We start from the raw sequence: 21,071 nt of genomic DNA on the forward strand, positions 1-21,071 counted from the left end.
CAAAACTGCACACAATACTCCAGATGCGGCCGCACCAGAGTCTTATACAACTGCAACATGACCTCAGGACTCCAGAACTCAATTCCCCTACCAATAAAAGCCAGTACGCCATATGCCTTCTTCACTGCACTATTTACCTGGGTGGCAACTTTCAGAGATCTGTGTACATGGACACCAAGATCCCTCTGCTCATCCACACTACCAAGTATCCGACCATTAGCCCAGTACCCCATCTTCTTGTTACTCTTACCAAAGTGAATCACTTCACACTTAGCTACATTGAACTCCATTTGCCACCTTTCTGCCCAGCTCTGCAGCTTATCTATATCCCGCTGTAACCTGCCACCTCCTTCCTCACTGTCAACAACTCCACCGACTTTCGTATCATCCGCAAACTTGCTCACCCAACCTTCTAGCCCCTCCTCCAGGTCATTTATAAAAATGACAAACAGCAATGGTCCCAAAACAGATCCTTGCGGAACACCACTGGTAATTGCACTCCAAGATGAACCTTTACCATCAACCATTACCCTCTGTCTTTTTCCAGCCAGCCAATTCCTAATCCAACTTCTAACTCCCCCTTAATGCTATACCTCCGTATTTCTTGCAGTAGCCTACCATGGGGAACCTTATCAAACGCCTTACTAAAATCCATATACACCACATCTATCGCTTTACCTTCGTCTACCTCCTTAGTCACCTTCTCAAAGAATTCAATAAGGTTTGTGAGGCACGACCTGCCCTTCACAAAACCGTGCTGACTATCCTTGATCACCTTATTCCTATCCAGATGTTCATAAATCCTATCCCTTACAATTCTCTCTAAGACTTTGCCCACAACAGAGGTAAGACTCAATGGCCTATAGTTACTAGGATTATCCCTACTCCCCTTCTTGAACAAGGGTACCACATTTGCTATCCTCCAGTCTTCTGGCACTATTCCTGTAGACAACAAAGACATAAAAATCAAGGCCAATGGCTCTGCAATCTCCTCCCTTGCTTCCCAGAGAATCCAAGGATAAATGCCATCAGGCCCAGGGGACTTATCTACATTCACCCTTTCCAGAATTTCCAACACCTCTTCCCTACATATCTCAAAGCCATCCATTCTAATTAATTGTGACTCAGTATTCACATCGGCAACAATTTTCTGTTCCTGAGTGAATACTGACGAAAAGTATTCATTCAGTGTCTCCCCAATTTCTTCAGCCTCCACATGCAACTTCCCACTACTATCCTTGACGGGACTTATTCTTACCCTAGTCATCCTTTTATTGCTGGCATACCTATAGAAAGCCTTTGGATTTTCCCTAATCCTACCAACCAAGGACTTTTCATGTCCCTCCTTGCTGCTCTTAGCTCTCTCTTTAGATCCTTCCTGGCTACCTTATAACTCTCAATCGCCCCAATTGAACCTTCACGCCTCATCTTTACATAGGCCGCCCTCTTCCCTTTAACAAGGGACTCCAATTCCTTATTAAACCACGGCTCCCTCACATGACTCTTTCCTCCCTGCCTGACAGGTACATACTTATCAAGGACACTCAGTAGTTGCTCCTTGAACAAGCTCCACATATCGATTGCACCCTTCCCTTGAAGCTTACTTTTCCAAGCCATGCATCCGAAGTTATGCCTCACCGCATCATAATTTCCCTGCCCCCAGCTATAACTCTTGCCCTGTAGTGCACACTTATCCCTCTCCATCACTAGAGTAAAAGTCACCGAATTGTGGTCACTGTCCCCAAAGTGCTCACCTACCTCCAATTCTAACACCTGGCCTGGTTCGTTACCCAGAACCAAATCCAGTATGGCCTCACCTCTTGTTGGCATGTCTACATATTGTGTCAGGAAACCCTCCTGCACACATTGGACAAACACCGACCCATCTAACGTACTCGAGCTATAGCTTTCCCAGTCAATGAGTGACGAAGGGCTCTGGCCCGAAACGTCGAATTTCCTGTTCCTTGGATGCTGCCTAACCTGCTGTGCTTTAACCAGCAACACATTTTCAGCGCTTTCCCAGTCAATACCTGGAAAGTTAAAGTCTCCCATAACAACCACCCTATTACTTTCACTCTTCTCCTGAATCATCCTCGCAATCTTTTCTTCTACGTTTCTAGGACTATTAGGAGGCCTGTAGAAAACTCCTAACAGGGTGACCTCACCTTTCCTATTTCTAAGCTCAGCCCAAATTACCTCAGATGGCAAGTCTTCTTCCTCATCCTTTCCATTGCTGTAATACTATCTTTGACAAGCAATGCCACACCTCCCCCTCTTTTACCCCCACCCCGACCCTACTAAAACATTTAAACCCTGGAACCTGCAACCAATCTTGTCCCTGTTCTACCCATGTCTCCATAATAGCCACAACATCGAACTCCCAAGTACCAACCCACGTTGCAAGTTCACCTACCTTATTTCGTATACTTCTAGGCTACATCTGATCAGGTCCTGGGAATTTATCCACTTTTATGCATTTCAAGTTATCCAGCACTTCCTCCTCTGTAATATGGACATTTTTCAAGATGTCACCGTCTATTTCCCTACATTCTATATCTTCCATGTCCTTCTCCACAGTAAACACTGATGCAAAATACTAGCTTAGTGTCTTCCCCATCTCCTGTGGCTCCACACAAAGGTTGCCTTGCTGATCTTTGAGGGGCCCTATTCTCTCCCTAGTTGCCCTTTTGTACTTAATGTAGTTGTAAAACCCCTTTAGATTTTCCTTATCTCTATTTGCCAAAGTATCTCATGTCCCCTTTTTGCCCTCCTGATTTCCCTCTTAAGTATACTCCTACTGCCTTTCTACATTCTAAGGATTCACACGATCTATCCTGTCTATACCTTACATATGCTTCCTTCTTTTTCTTAACCAAACCCTCCTACCAATAATATCATCTAGAGAATACACTGTATCTTAAAGGAAACTAAAATATGTCAAATCAAAATCTACTTCCCCTTCCAAGTAACATTTTCCTATGCACTTATGTGTGTTCTTCACCTGGAGTACTTCTGAAAATGATTAATGCTGGCTCTGTTCACAAACCTTCCGTAAAAAAAATCTTAGAAAATGCTTTACTAGAAACAGATGAATGCAGTCACAATGTTGATAATGCAAAGAGATCTTTGTCATTTTGTTTTAGGTTAGAACTTCCTAGAAAGTCTGCACAAAATTGCAAAATGTTGGTGCAGCAGTACAAATACTCACAGCATGGTCACTTGGATTAAATTCAAAGCTTTCAAATCACAATCTAATAATGTCCCAGTGAGAAATACCAGTTTAAATTAGCAATATAATAAAACAAAGAACCGTGGATGCTTGAGATCTGAAATAAAAACAGAAATTGCTGGAGAAACTTAGCAGGCCTGGCAGCATCTGTGGGAAGAAAGCAGAGTTAATATTTTATATCCGGTGACTCTTTATTCAAAAAGTAGTACATGGAAATGAAGGTATCGTTCATACTTATCCTGAATTTTGAAGTATACACAATGTATTGGACTGGGATTTTACTAATTTAAATCCACTAATTTTACTGGGGCTTTCCTTCTTAGGTAGTTCTTCACTCAGGGTCCGACCAAGTCTCCTGACATTAGGTCAATTATTACTGCTATGTTAGAGGACCTATAGACTACTCCTACCAGTGCCATCCTGGAAGTTAATATTGACCAGAAACAGAACTGGCCAGCTAGATACATACTGTGCCTTATTGATCAGCTCAGAGACTTGGAAATCTGCAAGATTTAAGAAAACCACAATGTAAATGAGTTTCATTCCATTGAAAATAAGGGCAAACACCATTGTGGTGGAGTGTTACACTTTATTGACGAAGTATGTAGATGCTATATCTTGAATCATACCTAGTGAAACTTAACACTTTTGCAGAAAGCCATGTAGTATTAGGGACCTGTTATTCACAGTAAAAATCATTGGAAAACAGGACTGCTTTCGCTGTTGATTTGGTCTCTTGGGATCATGTGTTTTGTGAGTTTGCATTCAACCCAGATCTGGTATAAAGATAATGTCTACCAGCAATCGTCATTAATCAATCAGTGTGGATCACTCGGGACTCTGAGTGCTTGGTTTGACATATTGTGATGTTGTAGTAAAAGAGAAATAATTTTTTCAATGACTTCCTCAAAGAATTTACATGATAAGATATCACACTTTAAGGTTTTACTGTAACAAACAAAATAAAATCAACATTGACTAATATGACTTATTAAGCAAAAAAACCATTAAAGTGTATTCCCCAGTAAATTCCTAAGAGCTGAAAACCCCACACTCCATGTATAAGCTATGGGAAATTCGTAGCAGATACATAGAAATGCATTTAAATTTCTGAATTTCTCACAATGATTAGGCACATCTGTCCCACCTGGATAAATCATTGAGTCACTGTCATCAGCTCCCTACAATGTGGAAATAGGCCATTCAACCCAACAAGTCCACACCGACCCTCCAAAGAGTATCCCACCCAGACCCACACCCCTACCCTGTTATTCTACATTTCACCTGATAATGCCTCTAACCTACACATCCCTGAACACTATGGGCAATGTAGCCTGGCCAATTCACCCAAGCCATGTTGTTGCCCAATCTTCCACTGTCCTTTTAATCAAATTATTTTTCATTCAGTATTTGAATGGACTTCCAGCAGGAAGGTATTCACTCGTGATTTTTTGCTTTTCAGTTTTCCACCACAAGATAAGTTCCTTCAAAAAGCAGTTCCATCCTCACCAGCATGCCATTTAGTGATTAATCCAAAATCTGTCCTTTTCTTCAACCTTTCATAGCACTGTTTTCGGTCTGACTGCCTCTGAAAGTCAGAGTCTGCAAGCAGCAAGAACAGCTGCCTTCTCCTTTGTATTCAGATATTAAAGCCTGCATCTGGTTTTCAATAGGTCTTCTCCTGATTCCCCCTGTTCCCATGGCAACCTAGTTATAATGGCTATTGCCTGGTAGACTTCAGCACAACACTACATTCTCGCCCGTTTCAAGGCATTCTATTTTACCTTAAAGCAAAAGAGACAATTTAAGACAAATCTTTAAAGCCTAGTCATAACAATCATTTTGTACAATTCTTGATCATTATGGTCAAAATGTTGCTGTGGATGGACTTGTGTTAATTCTTCTACAATACACTGTTGGTTATAGGATCTGTTTAGATGTTTTGAGATTCCAATTAAGAAGTTAGACAATATTTACATTAGAAACGAGAAGAAATGTTAAAAGAAACTGCACTTACATTGCATCTTTTATAACCTTAGAATGTCTCAGTTAAACATTTTTATTTTAGCATTTCCGAAAATGCAGCCAATATTTTAAGGTAGATAAAACAACAGCCAATTTTCATATATTGTGATAATGATTAAATAATCTGTTTACAGTCACTATTACAAAATCAATTTACTTAGTTGTTAAGGTTTTTGTGGGACCTTACTGTAAGTATTGGCTACATTACAACTGTGACTACATTTTACAGCACGTTGTTAGCTGTAAAGTACCTTGGGATGTATGAGATTGTGGAAAGTGAGATTTAAATACAAAGTATTTCTTCCCTCATTCTTTTCTAATCTGATAGATAAGGGTATATGAAACGTAGTAGTCTGTTTTAATAAGTAATTTTAGGCAATTACTTTTAAATTAGGAATCCCAGAGTGGCTTCTTATCCAAGTTAGGAAGTGCTATGTTGCTGCATCATCTGACATATGAAGTAAGCTGCAAGATCTATTAAATTTCTTTACTTGAAATTGATAAATGTCTGAGGTAACATTTAGAGAACTTTAATAGTACCACCCTTGGATGATAGAATCTTTAGAAAATATTAAGTTAATATTAAAATATTAAGTTAAAATGTTAAGTGTGATCTGAAGGCCAACATTTAATTTTAAAAAGATAATTTTAATGGAATGAGAAAACAGATCCACTTAATTAACTGGGAAAGGGAATGAACAAAACCCCAGTTGAGTCTAAATAGAATACTTTTAAAGCATACTACATGGAAATGAATGCAAATAGAAGGTTAGCAAATAGAATCAAAACAAGCATAAGCAGACATGGATGAATAAATAATCCAATATGAAATAACTAAGAAGAAATAAATCTTAAGTTACATTGGGAAATAAAAGGGAAATCAACCAGAATTAATATTAACATTTTCAATTAACTACTAAATACTGAACAGAAAAGCAAACAGGATCTGTTTGTTCATTTATTTGTGAATGCTAAAGAAAATACAACGAATGTTTCAACGTTTAGTAATAAGTCAAAAATTAGTTAGGACCTAAAGAATGCTTATTTCATCTGAAAAATAGGTGAATATAAAATAGTTTTTTAATAGCAATAATTACTCTTTGACATACTTACTATGGAATGCACCAGTACAAAAGGTGATAATTGAACTCCAACTCCAAAAACTACAAAGATGGCGATATACTAAAAGGACTCTGAACAATCAAATGCTCAGGGTCTAGGGAGCTTATTGTATACAATATAAGATACAATAAAAGATAATAAGGGGTTGATGGCGAAGCTATTAAAGTGATTGAATGCTGGAGAAGCCATGATTCACATGAAGATGTTGAAGTATATCTCCAAGGGCTGTGATCCACAATGCCTCTGGCCTGGGAATATAGTAATTTTTCCCTCTTGAAAGTCGGTTGAAAGAATGTGATGAATGTAGACTTAATGATTGTCTTAAAAAACTTTAGAATTAAGGGCTTACAAGTTTAAGATTTGAACTTAGTGGAAAATATATATTTGTAAACCTGGGTTAGGATAGCAATTCCTTGAAAAACAAGAATTTTTAAGAATCCTAGAAATAACCTATTTAAAATAAGATAATATCTGTCACCAATGAATGATTCATATGCGAATAATTTGCCAGCACAAGTTTTAAATGTTCAAACTGATTTATTCTATATAAATGACTGAACCAGTTTAATTGTCTCTACTCATTTTTAAAGACCTGAGTTTCTGGCTTAAAAATCTTCCTTGATTAGCAAAAATATATTTACATTTCCTTTAAATAAAGAATTTCTGTGATATATTAATTATAAGTAGAAGGAGACATTTCTTTTGAGGAAATAACAGCAGTGATTGCTTTAAAGTACTAAATAATCAGTTTTGAATATATTACTCTTAATTGCAGTGGAATCAACCTTTCTAATTTGTATCAGTACTGTGCTGCTTTCAATATATTGTTTCCTTTCTCATCCCTGGAAATTGAAGCTGAGACAGAGTCAGGGATTGGCAGCAGTGTAAATATATGTTATTAATATACATTCTGGCAATTAGGATAATTGGGATGATGGGAGACATGTAGGAGTGGTGTTGGTGGGGAAGAATCTTTAAATTGATAGTGCCATGAACCAAGTGTTGCATGGATAGGATTCTCTAGTTCATTGGCATTCTTCAAATTCAGGACTTGTCTGCTTCACTTCATTATTGGAAAGAATCACAAAGTGGCCAAGCCAGGTTATGAAGCAGCTAGTTTCTAAAATGCAAGAGAGCTTGTGCATATTTATTCTAATTCATTCTTCGGGCAAATGGGATTAGTTTAGAATGGCATCATGGTTGACACCGCACCTGGTGTTCCTGTGCTGAAGTGTTCTATGTTCTTAACTAGCATGCTATTATTTGAACTAGAGTTGTGGGATCTTTATGTCCACCTGAGAGGACAGATGGGGCTTTGGTTTAATGTTTCATTCAGTAAGTGGCAACTCTCCCTCAGCACTGTCATATCAGCCAAGATTCATGTGCTGAAATCCCTAGAGGGACCTGAACCCATAACTTTCTAACTCCAAAGTGAGAATGCTACTCACTGAACCATAGTTGGCATTCTAAATATTATAGAACTTGGATTTTTTTTTGTCTGTTATTCTTTGATATTGATCCTTTTGTTGCAGTTTTTGTAAATGAGAGTGCATGACTTATAAGTCATTTACTTTTCCCAGCATGTGGGATACACCTCTTCTGTTGTCCATGATTTTTGGTTTTTAAAGTGAGTGGACAACAATAATTGCATGCTCTTGGTCATATAATTAGAAGACAATGAAAAAACTCTGAAGTAGGCAACAAAATATTCATTGTGTTTAGGTCTCAGCTTTTCAGTAGCAGCTTGTACATTAGACTGAAATAAGACTGCTCAACCTATTTGAGAAAGAGGTGAGTCAGATCTAATTACAACCCGCCAAAACAAAACATGCAAAACCAAATTACTTAAAACTGTTAAAGAACCACTTTTTTCAAATTATTAATTTTTTTAAAAAACCAACAGATATATAGGTATTTCAATTCTTTCAGGCTGTTCGAAGTTTGGAAGTAACATGATTATGATTTCTTTTCCCAACCTCTGATCTAGTTAAATACAAGGCATAAATGACTCAAAATTTCTCAAAATGACTCTGCAAATGAGAAGTCCAAAATTTCAACACATAACCAAACTGTCATTTCTGGACATACATGCCATGTGTAGGAAAGTCAGACCCTCTTCATTTTAATAAATATCTAATTATCGGTTGGGTTCATTTGACCGAATCTGAATTTTTTTTATCTGTAGATCATCATATCCTGACTAAAAGGCACATTCTTCCTGAGCACTTTGCAACTGCTTATTAATGCTGTAGTAAGCTGTGACCTTTACCCTCTCGTCTTTCTCTGTTACATGACACTGTATTGTTCCGCCAGAGCTCAAATTGTAAAGGCTGACTCATGCATTTTTACCACCCAGATGTTGGAAGGGAGCCCCGTTACTCTTAGCTGTTTGGAATGATCACTTGACATTCATTTTAAAGACTGTTTGATGGTTATCACTGGTACTTTACAGCAGAAAACAACTGATTATACTCCATGCAGAAAAGTTCCTAAATACACCTTTTGTCTGTATGAAAATTGATCTTCAAAAGCAGCTTCTTTAATATGAGAAAGTTTGGCATTAAATGGAATGCAGCTATTAGTTTGAATGCTCCTTCTGATCTGCTCCACTGTTCAGAACCAGAAATGTATAAATTGGTAAATGCAAGAAAGATACTGAAAGTATTAAGTATTAGTGAAATAGTTTAAGTATTTGTGAATGTGTTTCAGCCAGTGCACAAAACAGTGAGGTGTTTGGGTGATGTGAAAGGGCACTGATGTTATTGGGAAGAATTAAAACTGAACTGGCCAGCTGTTTAGTAGGTTTTCCATAAGCCTTGCCTGTACATGGCAAAGTATCTGGGCCAGTGCTAGTGAGAACTAGAAAACTGGGGGCTATTTTCTTTCCGAAAAAATACTTTATTCATAAAATTCAGAACAGTTTAATTATAAAATATTTTGACATGAAAATTAGAGTTCAATAAAATTCTACTCGTCTCATGCAGCATGATCCACTCTTGGGTGCTCCAATGCAATTTCATATTCTTAATATTTACAATATGCATTCCTTGGCAGGCATACAACTCAAAGGCCACACCTTTCAAGTTGAAAATTCCAGGAAGTGCAATAGAAATGATCTTCTCTTCATACACTGTGTTCTCCTCTAAGATGCCTTATTATAATTTTGATAGTACAGTTTGGAGCCTCTTGATGTTCTGTGACCTAAAGGCCTCAGTGACGTACTGCTCATTGCAGCTTTGCAGTGCCTGTTTCAAGCTTTAATGCCTCTCTCAGGCATGTAGTTGCAGATTTTGGAATGTGCAAGTCTGCAGCTCTTGGCCAAGGTCAACTCTTTGCACCAAAAGACCAGAATACTTGTGGCAAACCAAAGAGAATATTTTGCCAAGATGATTTGTCAAGGGCAACATGCAAAGGATTTGAGTCTCAGGAGTGTATGAAGAGATCTGATGGTCCAGGCCTTTTTCTTCGTCAGCCTTGATGCTTGCTTGAAGGTTCCGGCAATGAAGTAGTCTGCCCAATGACGTTGAAAGCCTTCTTAGAAAATTGCGTTATAGGGTCTACCATCTCCTGTACCTGCACGGTCTCTTAAGATTTAAGTGTAGACCACTGGCTGATAGACCTGTGGTCAACGATCTTTCCCTCCAGGAACCTTTCCATAAGAATAGGTGGTCTGGCACAGACCACCTGCATGGTGTTCTTTGGTGATGTGAATATCTCTATCCTTCACACTACCATGAACAGGATGTCAGCATGTAATGTCACTTGATATTTATGCCCTTAAGTTCTGCATACTGGTGGCTCTCAGGTTGAGGCTGATTATGGGAATTTTTTTCATACTTATTCTCAAAGTTTGTACAAAATGTCCTAGTGAACACAGTCAATTATCAATCTCCAGATAAAGCTGAAACATGCTTGGGTTATCAACGTGGCACTGAAATGAGGAATGGGCCAGACCTGCACTTTTGCAGCACCATTGAGACAGCCTAGCAGTTGATGACCAGGTTCCTACCCACAGTGGTGAAGGGGCATTGTCCCACATGCCAGTTCTTCTGGAACAGTAGCTCTATCACGTTTCCTAGCACATGTTTTTACATGTCCCAGCAGCTTTGGGTAATCTGATCTAACAGTAAAGGGGACAAATAGTTTGCCAGTTCCCAAACCTTTCAACTTTGTTCCTGATACTAGTTCAAACTGGAGTCAGAACATCAACAGTGGATCCAACAGAACAAGGCAAGGACAAGGAAATTGTGAGCAGCCCATCTACTCTATTTCTATGTTCATGAATTACTTTGAGGCAGAACTTAGATACAGTACTAATTTTCCAATTATTGAATTATATATTCATATAAAAGTGACCATTGATTCCATACCAGTTTTGTAGACACAGTGCATCATTTCTGTGCCTCTTGTACATAATGGCCATTGGATAAAAGCTAGCAACATACTGTATACAAAAGATACAAACTGACCATTTACTCCTGTTTAATCCTTGCCCATTCACTGTAGCCAAGGAGCTGATGCTTCTGAATAAAGACAGCTGTTTCCCAGATGGAGAGTTGATGCTTGTTAGTCCAGCATTGCAAATAAAGGAAAGGAATAGCAGCAATTGTGGTTATTGACAGTGTAAACTGGATATGTCTCCTGGAAAAAATGATCAGCTTAGTATGGTGGATGGCTCATTATGATCTTTCATATGTTCTTAGAATTAAGTCCTGTCACTTTGTGATTCAGTTTGTAAGTGCATTGCTTCAAGCTATTCATTGGTTCCAGTAGTTACTTGAATTTATTTAATTGTCTTCCAATAAAAAAGGCTATATTCTGCAAACAACAGTTCTGACAGTTTTCCTATACCATTAAGATTTAAAATATGAGCTCCACCTGCCAAAAGAGAAATGGGCAGTTCCTCTGTTATGGCTGTCCTCATGTGCAATGTGCAGTTGATAGTCTATGACCCAGAGTTTCCACAGAGTGGAAGACAGGGAGGAATGGGTTTACCAGGATATGAATATCTAGCTTTTGTTCCATTGGGACTAATTTTTGAATGATTTTCTTAAATATTGCTACAAAACCAGTCTTCTCTTTCATCTGCCACCTCAAATTATGAATAACCTGCACAGTTACTGCCTTTGCTGTTTGAATTCGTGTATCGCTGGACATCGGAGTGCGTCTGGGAAAATGAACAAACAGTGAAATTTACAACTAATCTTGGAGGAACTGTTGGGCAAAGTTCACAGCACAGAATCAGATAAGTTAATTGTTGTTTTAAGTCTGTCCAAGAGAAAGGCTGCAGTAGTGGGTACAGTGGATTCTATCTTGGTTATATGTTCTTGGAGATAAGTCTCTTGACTAAACTTAAAATATAAGCCCATAGCTATTAATTTAACCTGTGGCAGTGTTTGTAAAGGAATAAGACAGTGTTATTTTCTGGGTCTGTAGATTGTGAAGGAGGAAAAATGGCCTTTATAGTGATATGTGGGAGTTTAAAGAGAGTTTAAGGGTTACTGCGGATTATATCTGCCATAAATGCTGTTGGATGCGAATCTTATCAGATCAAGTGGATCAGTTGGAGAGACAAATAGGAGCAATGAGGAATTTGCAACAGCAACAGTATGTGATGGATGGCAGTTATAGGAAGGGGGGAAAGTCTCAGATACAGTCACATAGATGGGTTAACTCCAGGAAGGGTAAGAGAGGTAGGCAACTAGTGCAGGAGTCTTTTGTGGATATACCCATTTCAAACAAGTATGCTGTTTTGGAAAATGTAGGGGGTGATGGATTCTCTGGGGAACGTAGCACAAACAGCCAAGTTTCTGGTATTGAAACTGGCTGTAATACAACGAGGGGTACGTCGGCTTCCAAGAGATCGATTGTGTTAGGGGATTCTGTAGTCAGAGATACAGATGTTTCTGTGGCCAGCAAAGAAAAAGCAAAATGGTATGTTGTTTCCCTGGTGGCAGGATCAAGGATGTCTCAGAGAGGGTGCAGAATATTCTCACCAGGGAGAGGGGCCAGCAGGAGGTCATTGTCCACATTGGAACCAACGACATTGGAAGGGAAAAGGTTGAAACTCTGAAGGGAGATTACAGAGAGTTAGTTAGAAATTTAAAAAGGAGGTCCTCAAGGGTAGTAATATCTGGATTACTCCCAGTGCTACGAGCTAGTGAGGGCAGTAATAGGAGGATAGAACAGATGAATGCATGGCTGAGCAGCTGGTATATGGGAGAAGGATTCACATTTTTGGATCATTGGAATTTCTTTTGGGGTAGAAGTGACCTGTATAAGAAGGATGGATTGCACCTAAATTGGAAGGGGACTAATATACTGGCAGGGATTTTTGCTAGAACTGCTTGGGAGGCTTTAAACTAGTAAGGTGGGGAGGTGGGACCCAGGGAGATTGTGAGGAAAGAGATCGATCTGAGACGGGTACAGCTGAGGACAGAAGTGAGTCAAACAGTCAAGGCAGGCAGGGACAAGGTAGGACTAATAAATTAAATCGTATTTATTTCAATGCAAGGGGCCTAACAGGGAAGGCAGATGAACTCAGGGCATGGTTAGGAACATGGGACTGGGGTATCATATGTTATAAGTTGAAGTTCTAAATTGGAGAAAGGCCAATTTTGACTGTATTAGGCAAGAACTTTCGAAAGCTGATTGGGGGCAAATGTTTGCAGGTGAAGGGACAGCTGGAAAATGGGAAGCCTTCAGAAATGAGATAATGAGAATCCAGAGAAAGTATATTCCTGTTAGAGTGAAAGGAAAGGCTGGTAGGTATAGGGAATGCTGGATGACTAAAGAAATTGAGGGTTTGGTTAAGAAAAAGAAGAAAACAAATGTAAGGTATAGACAGGATAGATCGTGTGAATTCTTAGAACGTATAAAGGCAGTAGGAGTATACTTAAGAGGGAAATCAGGAGGGCAAAAAGGGAACGTGAGATAGCATTGGCACATAGAATTAAGGAGAATCCAAATGGTTTTACAAATATATTAAGGACAAAAGGGTAACTAGGGAGAGAATAGGGCCCCTCAAAGGTGGCCTTTGTGTGGAACCACAGAAAATGGGGGAGATACTAAATGAATATTTTGCGTCAGTATTTACTGTGGAAAAGGATATGGAAGATATAGACTGTAGGGAAATAGATGATGACATCTTGCAAAATGTCCAGATTACAGAGGAGGAAGTGCTGGATGTCTTGAAAGGGTTAAGGTTGGTTAAATCCCCAGGACCTGATCAGGTGTACCCGAGAACTCTGTGGGAAGCTAGAGAAATGATTGCTGGGCCTCTTGCTGAGATATTTGTATCATTGATAGTCACAGGTGAAGTGCCAGAAGACTGGAGTTTGGCAAACACGGTGCCACTGTTTAAGAAGGGTGGTAAGGACAAGCCAGGGAACTATAGACCAGTGAGCCTGACCTCGGAGGTGGGCACGTTGTTGGAGGGAATCCTGAGGGACAGGATGTACATGTATTTGGAAAGGCAAGGACTGATTCGGGATAGTTAACATGGCTTTGTGCATGGGAAATCATATCTCACAAACTTGATTGAATTTTTTGAAGAAGTAACAAAGAAGATTGATGAGGGCAGAGCAGTAGATGTGATCTATATGGACTTCAGTAAGGCATTCGACAAGGTTCCCCATGGGAGACTTATTAGCAAGGTTAGATCTCATGGATTACAGGGAGAACTAGCCATTTAGATACAGAACTGGCTCAAAGGTAGAAGACAGAGGGTGGTGGTGGAGGGTTGTTTTTCAGACTGGAGGCCTGTGACCAGTGGAGTGCCACAAGGATCGGTGCTGGGCCCTCTACCTTTTGTCATTTACATAAATGATTTGGATGCGAGCATAAGAGGTACAGTTAGTAAGTTTGCAGATGACACCAAAATTGGAGGTGTAGTTGACAACGAAGAGGGTTACCTCAGATTACAACAGGATCTGGACCAGATGGGCCAATGGGCTGAGAAGTGGCAGATGGAGTTTAATTCAGATAAATGCGAGGTGCTGCATTTTGTGAAAGCAAGTCTTAGCAGGACTTATACACTTAATGGTAAGGTCCTAGGGAGTGTTGCCGAAAAAAGAGACCTTCGAGTGCAGGTTCATCGCTCCTTGAAAGTAGTGTCGCAGGTAGATAGGATGGTGAAGAAGGCATTTGGTATGCTTTCCTTTATTGGTCAGAATATTGAGTACAGGAGTTGGGAGGTCATGTTGTGGCTGTACGGGACATTGTTTAGGCCAATGTTGGAATATTGCGTCCAATTCTGGTCTCCTTCCTATCGGAAAGATGTTGTGAAACTTGAAAGGGTTCAGAAAAGATTCACAAGGATGTTGCCAGGGTTGGAGGATCTGAGCTACAGGGAGAGGTTGAACAGGCTGGGGCTGTTTTCCCTGGAGCGTTGGAGGCTGAGGGGTGACTTTATAGAGGTTTACAAAATTATGAGGGGCATGGATAGGATAAATAGACAAAGTCTTTTCCCTGGGGTTGGGGAGTTCAGAGCTAGAGGGCATTGGTTTAGAGTGAGATGGGAAAGATATAAAAGAGACCTAAGGGGCAACTTTTTGACGCAGAGGGTGGTACGTGTATGGAATGAGCTGCCAGAGGATGTGGTGGAGACTGGTACAATTGTAACATTTAAGAGGCATTTGGATGGGTATATGAATAGAAAGGGTTTGAAGGGATATGGGCCAGGTGCTGGCTGGTGGGACTAGATTGGGTTGGGACATCTGGTCGGCATGGATGGGTTGGACCGAAGGGTCTGTTTCCATGCTGTACATCTCTATGACTCTATGACTGTAAAAGCAATATCTTCTTGCCTATGATATCATCAGAAATATTTTAAAAATGTATCACAAATGTATGTTGAGCGGCAATATAGGTGCTAATGGTTATAAAATATATTAATGGTCATCTGCACTTAGCTTGAATTTTACTTTACAATGGTTTACAAAGAAATGTGAATGTGTTTTAAAATAGAAGACCGTGATCACATTTGTGTCTGCTAAAACGGGGAATAATGATGGTTCTGCATATTTTATTGTATATGGAATATGGGAACAATTATATTTTCCTCCCTATCCCCTTGAGTTTATTTTATGGCACAGGAAATGTAGTATAGGAAGCCGAATTTGCCTGAAATAGAGCAAGGCCATTTCAAGAATCCTCATTGTACTTAATAGAGAGAGTTAGACCTATTCTTTGATCAGGTTATTGTGTGAATGCACATTACAGAATGGCATCTACAAACAGTGTATTTGTCAAATACTTGCAGGCTGGAAACTTCTGTTTCTGTTTAGACTCAAATGAATATTGATTTTTATGAAGGTTGTGCTGTTTTTGTAAGTATGAGAATGGATTTGTGAGGAAAGAAATAAAAAAAATTGCATTAGTATGCTAAAATATGTTCGAAATCAATAGGCAGCCAACTAATGTTTTTGCAGTATACTTACTTTTGTTATAAGGCAAATATTGCAGCCAATCTGTACACAGCAAGGCATCTGAACAGCAATGAGATAAAGTTAATCTATTTTGATGAAAACTGAAAGAACTGTGGATGCTGTAAATCAGAAACAAAAATAAAAGTGGCTGGAAAAGCTCAGCAGGTCTGACAGAATCTGCGCAGAGAAATCAGAGTTAACACATTGGGTCTGGTGACCCATCCTTGGAACTGATGATAGCTAGCAAAAAATTGGTTTATCTGCAGAAAATAGGGTGGGGGTGGTGGAGTAAAGAGTAAACGATAGGTGGGAATAGAGCTCAAACAGAGAAGAACAGTTGGACAGACAAAGGAGTGGATAACAATCTGGCTGGGAGAGCGAATAGCTGTTAATGGAGATTGTTAGTTACTACCAATAGGTAGTGAATAATGACAGACTATGTGATAATAAGGCCTGGTGAGTGTGGTAGGGGGCCAGTACATGGGGGAGTTCAGGCCCTAAAATTATTTAACTTGTTATTGAGTCCAGAGGGCTGTGGGATTCCCAAGTGGAAAATGATCTTCCAGTTTGCACTGAGCTTTGCTGGAGCACTTCAGCAAGTCCGAGACAGAGATGTTGGCCAGAGAACAAGGTGGTGTGTTAAAGTGGCAGGCAACTGAAAGCTCAGGGTCTTTTTTTGCAGGCAGAAAATAGATGTTCTGTGAAGCAGTCACCCAGTCTATGCTTCGTTTCCCCAATGTAGAGTAGACCACATTGTGAGCAGTGAATGTGCTAGGCTAGATTGTGAAAAGTGTAGGTAAAGTGCTGCTTCAAATTGAAGGTATGTTTGGCCCTGGGATACGGAGGAAGTAAATGGGCAGGGGCCACACCTTTGGTGATTGCAGGGGAAGGTGGAGTGGGGCGGTGGCGGGATTTTGAGAGTGAAGGAACTGTGGACCAGGGTGACCCGGAGGGCACAGTCACTGTAGAAGGCGGACAAGGGAAGGGAGGGGATGATGTGCCTTTTGGTGGCATCTCACTGGACATTGCTCGAGTAACCAATCGCATGCGGAAGACCAGGAATACTTGTGAATATCTCACGTAGGTCTGACTTTTCTTCTTTGCATCAAAATAGGCCTTCAGTATGACAAAAACTGTAATTACTGGAAAACAAGTTCTGAGGAAGGGTCACTGGACTTGAAACGTTAACTCTGATTTCTCTCCATGGGTGCTGCCAGACCTGCTGAGGCAATTTCTATTTTTATTTCTGATTTACAGCATCCACAGTTCTTCCGATTTTTACTGAATAACTCAACAGGTCTGGCATCATCTAGGGAGAGAAAGCAGAGTTAATGTTTTGGATCCAGTGACCCTTCTTCAGAACAGGGCCTAAACTGATTCACTAGACCAGAAATGTTAATCCTGCTTACCCACCACAGATGTTGCCAGACCTGCTGAGTTTTTCCAGCAGTTTCGATTTTTGTTTCTGACTTCCAGCACCCGCAGTTTTCAGTTTTTCTCTCCCACATGACACTGTTTGTGTCCAAGTTTTAATAGGTTTTTCCTGCTTTTTGCCTCTGGGATGTTGAGCAATTTTCTGGCTTTTTGCTGTTTGAAAAATGCCACAGACTTTTTTTTAAAAATCCCTACCTGTCAGATTAGTGAAGATGTAATGTAGTGTCTCTTCTGAAACAAAGAACTTCTTAGAGTAGAGCAGCATTTCCTCAGTATAAAGCTTGAACTTGCAACATTCTCAATCAGACAGAAGAGTGCTGGGCTATATTAGTGTCTTTGTAATGAAGAGGATATGAGGTCAGAGTTTCAGGTCCAGGTCATGTTGTGAACAGTCTGGTGCAGCTTGAAATGAAGATTGGAGGAGAATAGAATGAGTTGCAAATATATGGATTTTTTTTGATGGGGTCATAGGTCATAGCTTTAGTTTTCCAAAAACTTAGCCAGAAAGAAATGTTTTTATTTTAAACACAGGTGCTCTCTAGTACTTTAGAGTGCATTTGTACAATCATTGTGATGTCTTTGAGAAATGATTTTGCTTTGCAACTTTACGTAAATGTTACATATATGTTGTTTTTAATATTTACCTTTGGTCCAGAAATAGAACAAATTAGTGGAACATCCCATATTCTTTCCAAGTGTTATACATGAGAAGCTTGAATATTGAATATGGAAAAATATTTTATTAAAATGGGTTGTTTTAATAAAATAATTAAATGACCGGGAAATGGAGAGTGCACAATTGCGGGTTTGAAAAGCTTGATGGTCTGTTGGGAACTGTAAAAAGCTTCCTGTCAGGCCTTGTACCCTTCTACAATGTTGTGTTCTTTCACTGCCTCCTGGGGTTGTCAGGTGTTATCCTTTTCACATCACTGTGTCTGCTGATGTAACCATGCAGTCAGGATGTTAGCTTATTATTGCATCCGTTCATTGACTATCTTTGGCTGCTTGCCTCTAGGCCATGACCTGCTAACTGTATGGTGAGAACTGAAAAAATGGATTCAATCTATATCTCAAGCTAGTGAACTCCAGAGGATGTTTCCTTTGCTTGGGTCTATTTACATGCAACTTGAAGAAAATTTAGAAACATGACCATATGTCGATCTTGATTAAATTAATTGAAATAAAATCACAATGGTTGGTCATGTAGAAAGGTAAAGTCACTGTAGTCCTAGGGAACCATAGAGCTCAAATAGTAATATTGTAATGTCCAAGCAGTTACAGTAAATTAAAATTAAGAAGCAATATTAACTGAAATATTAATGCTGTATTGTCATCTCTTACCCAAATAATATGTATTTCAGCTGACTTTCCAGTTAAAGTAGATCTTTTTCCTTTATGCTGGAGTGAAATTTGATGCCATTCTCTGCATGGGGAACATTGTCTCACAATCTCAGTGTACATGGGAAAGTTCTGCTTATATGGCACTATATATTGACAATGATGGGTTATGACAATGTGCAGATCCTTTAATGTATTAAACACAGAGCCTGCACTAACAGTTAATGAGATGTGTGCAATAATGGGAAAGGAGCTGTGGATAGTCGGGGATAATTGGAGATGGTAAGGTTCTGTATGGGACCACATCATGCTTTCATGCTAAAACATACAGTCGATAGAAAATTAGCCTTACAAATTATAGTTTCTTAGGAATTCAAAGAAAGCAAATAGTCATTTATATGGATGAGCCAGCACATAATATTGCTATATTCTTTTAGAAATTACAGAATTATTGTCAATTTTCACATTTTTGTCCAAGTAACAGCAGAAATTGGATTTTAGAGAAAATATATTGTGTAAAGTGTCTGGAATATTTCTGAGTAGTTTGTGAATACAACTCTTTTCTTTCTTTAAGTTAATTGGGGAATTGACAGGGAGGAGCCTGAGTCTGCTAAATTAATATAGAACAACAGTGGGAATGACACATTCACTAAACCAACAAATCCGATTGCGCATTTTTGTATATCCCTGTCATGTTAACTAGATCCCAACAGATTTCTTCCTGCCATGTAATTAGTGTTCACAGTTTTCAAGAAAATTCTAAGAAAAATCAATCGAAAAAATGAAACACCAAGACTGGTTAAAGTTTACAAATGTTTAATTGGGATATTACTTCTTAAATCCCATTTTTAAGTGTAATAAACTGCATGTTAAACTTGTGTGTTTTCACTGGTACAGCTTCAACCTACTAATCTCGAATGTTCTTAACCCACCAGGCCTTCTATGTGTCCAATCTCTTCAAACCCAAGATGAAAATCCCCCCTCCACCAGTGAGAAGAGAGATAATTACACCCGTGGACATCATTGACAGAAACAACCATCATGGAATGTGTTAATCAACTTAATGTAATAAGTAAATCACCACCAACAACAAAAAAATCAAAATGGACGGAGGCTGGTGCAAAAATCAAAAGTGAAATAGTGACTGCTGAACAGCAAGATTGCTGCTCTCTAATCTCATCAGACAGTAGAATGTAGGGAGAAAGACATTTTACCCACAGTCCTGTGGGTGTGTACCATAGCAGCATTTCTAATCAAACCACAAAAACCGCACAGATGACAGGAAAACTCGAAGCTTGTGAATTGTTTTGAACTGGTCAAGGCTGACCACCAATGACTGGCTGCATTTGTTCAACAAAAGAAAAACTAAACTTCATAAAAAGATACCATGCACCAAAACATAATGGTGGCTGTCTCATTATAAATGAGGAGGACCATGACAGTAAACCTTCATATTTTATATATAAATATATAAAAAACTAAAACAAGATAACTATGTAAAATATTATTTCTGAAGCAACTTTTTTTTAGATATTTTATCCTTTGCAATTAAAACTGTTTATATGTGTTTCGACCTGTGTTATTTACAAATTGCTGCTTAAAAATAGCATTGATTTTTTAAAAAAACATATTTTGTATGTAGTCAACTAAAATATTGTAAGCTTCTGGGGGGAGTTGGGGAAATTTTTTTGATAAAACTACAGCTAGAACCACTTGCATCAATAATAAACATCACAGTTAGTCAATTGTCAGTCCTTTATATTTTTATGTATTTTTGTAAAAAAAAATTTAGCTTCAACTCATTTGTTCATGTAGAATTGGAGCCTTAACATTTGACTGTTTCTGATGTAATTAGCTGTATGTTTTGTCTGTTCTTTTAAAATAAAAACTCCTAATGGACAGTATATTATTGCATAGAGTTTCTGATTACAAATTCTTTCGCCAACTTAGCAGAGACATAATCAGTATAATACAGATTTTATTAAGGGTAAAGGGAAAAGGGGAATTAATTTTACTAGCTTCATTTAAGGAAAATTTTTCTTTGTTTGGATAATTGGATCATAGTCTTCATCTGGAATCTCAGGTATTGCTCTGTGTGATATTTCCACTCATTGAACAAATCGAACATTACATAAAGAGCAGACAAGCATTTCAGATATTCTGGTCAACATTCCTTGCTTAAACAGCACTGTCAATATAGATTATTGTTCAGCTCGCTCTCATTGCATTTCTGGACCTTGCTGTTATTGTGATGGTCTGTAAAACAACAGTGACTGTTCTTCCCCTTTAATTAAATGTTTCGCTGTACTGTGGCTTCATTAAGGTAGGGTCATCTCAAGTTCTGAATGCTTCAAGGAAAGTGCTTAGTTTGTATCGTTCTACCTCTTCTCATGTTGTAGACATAAACTAGGAGCTCCCACAGTTAATCTAGCTCTCCTTGTGTTACTTAAAGAATATTTGTTTGATAATGCGAATAAATTATTGGTGTACAAACT

The 21,071-nt window shown here is 38.9% G+C and overlaps 1 protein-coding gene across 2 annotated transcripts in view; it reads left to right on the plus strand.

Moving 5' to 3' along the window:
• plpp3 (phospholipid phosphatase 3) overlaps positions 1–20,441 on the plus strand; it is a 152,735-nt gene extending 132,294 nt beyond the window's left edge. For both annotated transcript variants that reach the window (XM_060829859.1, XM_060829858.1), the window contains exon 6: positions 19,512–20,441. In XM_060829859.1, coding sequence (XP_060685842.1) covers positions 19,512–19,631 — 120 coding nt within the window. In that variant the 3' untranslated portion in view covers positions 19,632–20,441. The remainder of the gene's footprint in view (positions 1–19,511) is intronic.
• The last annotated feature ends 630 nt before the right edge of the window (positions 20,442–21,071 follow it).

The sequence above is a fragment of the Hemiscyllium ocellatum genome, chromosome 9, assembly GCF_020745735.1.
Source record: "Hemiscyllium ocellatum isolate sHemOce1 chromosome 9, sHemOce1.pat.X.cur, whole genome shotgun sequence".
Classification (NCBI taxonomy): Eukaryota; Metazoa; Chordata; class Chondrichthyes; order Orectolobiformes; family Hemiscylliidae; genus Hemiscyllium; species Hemiscyllium ocellatum.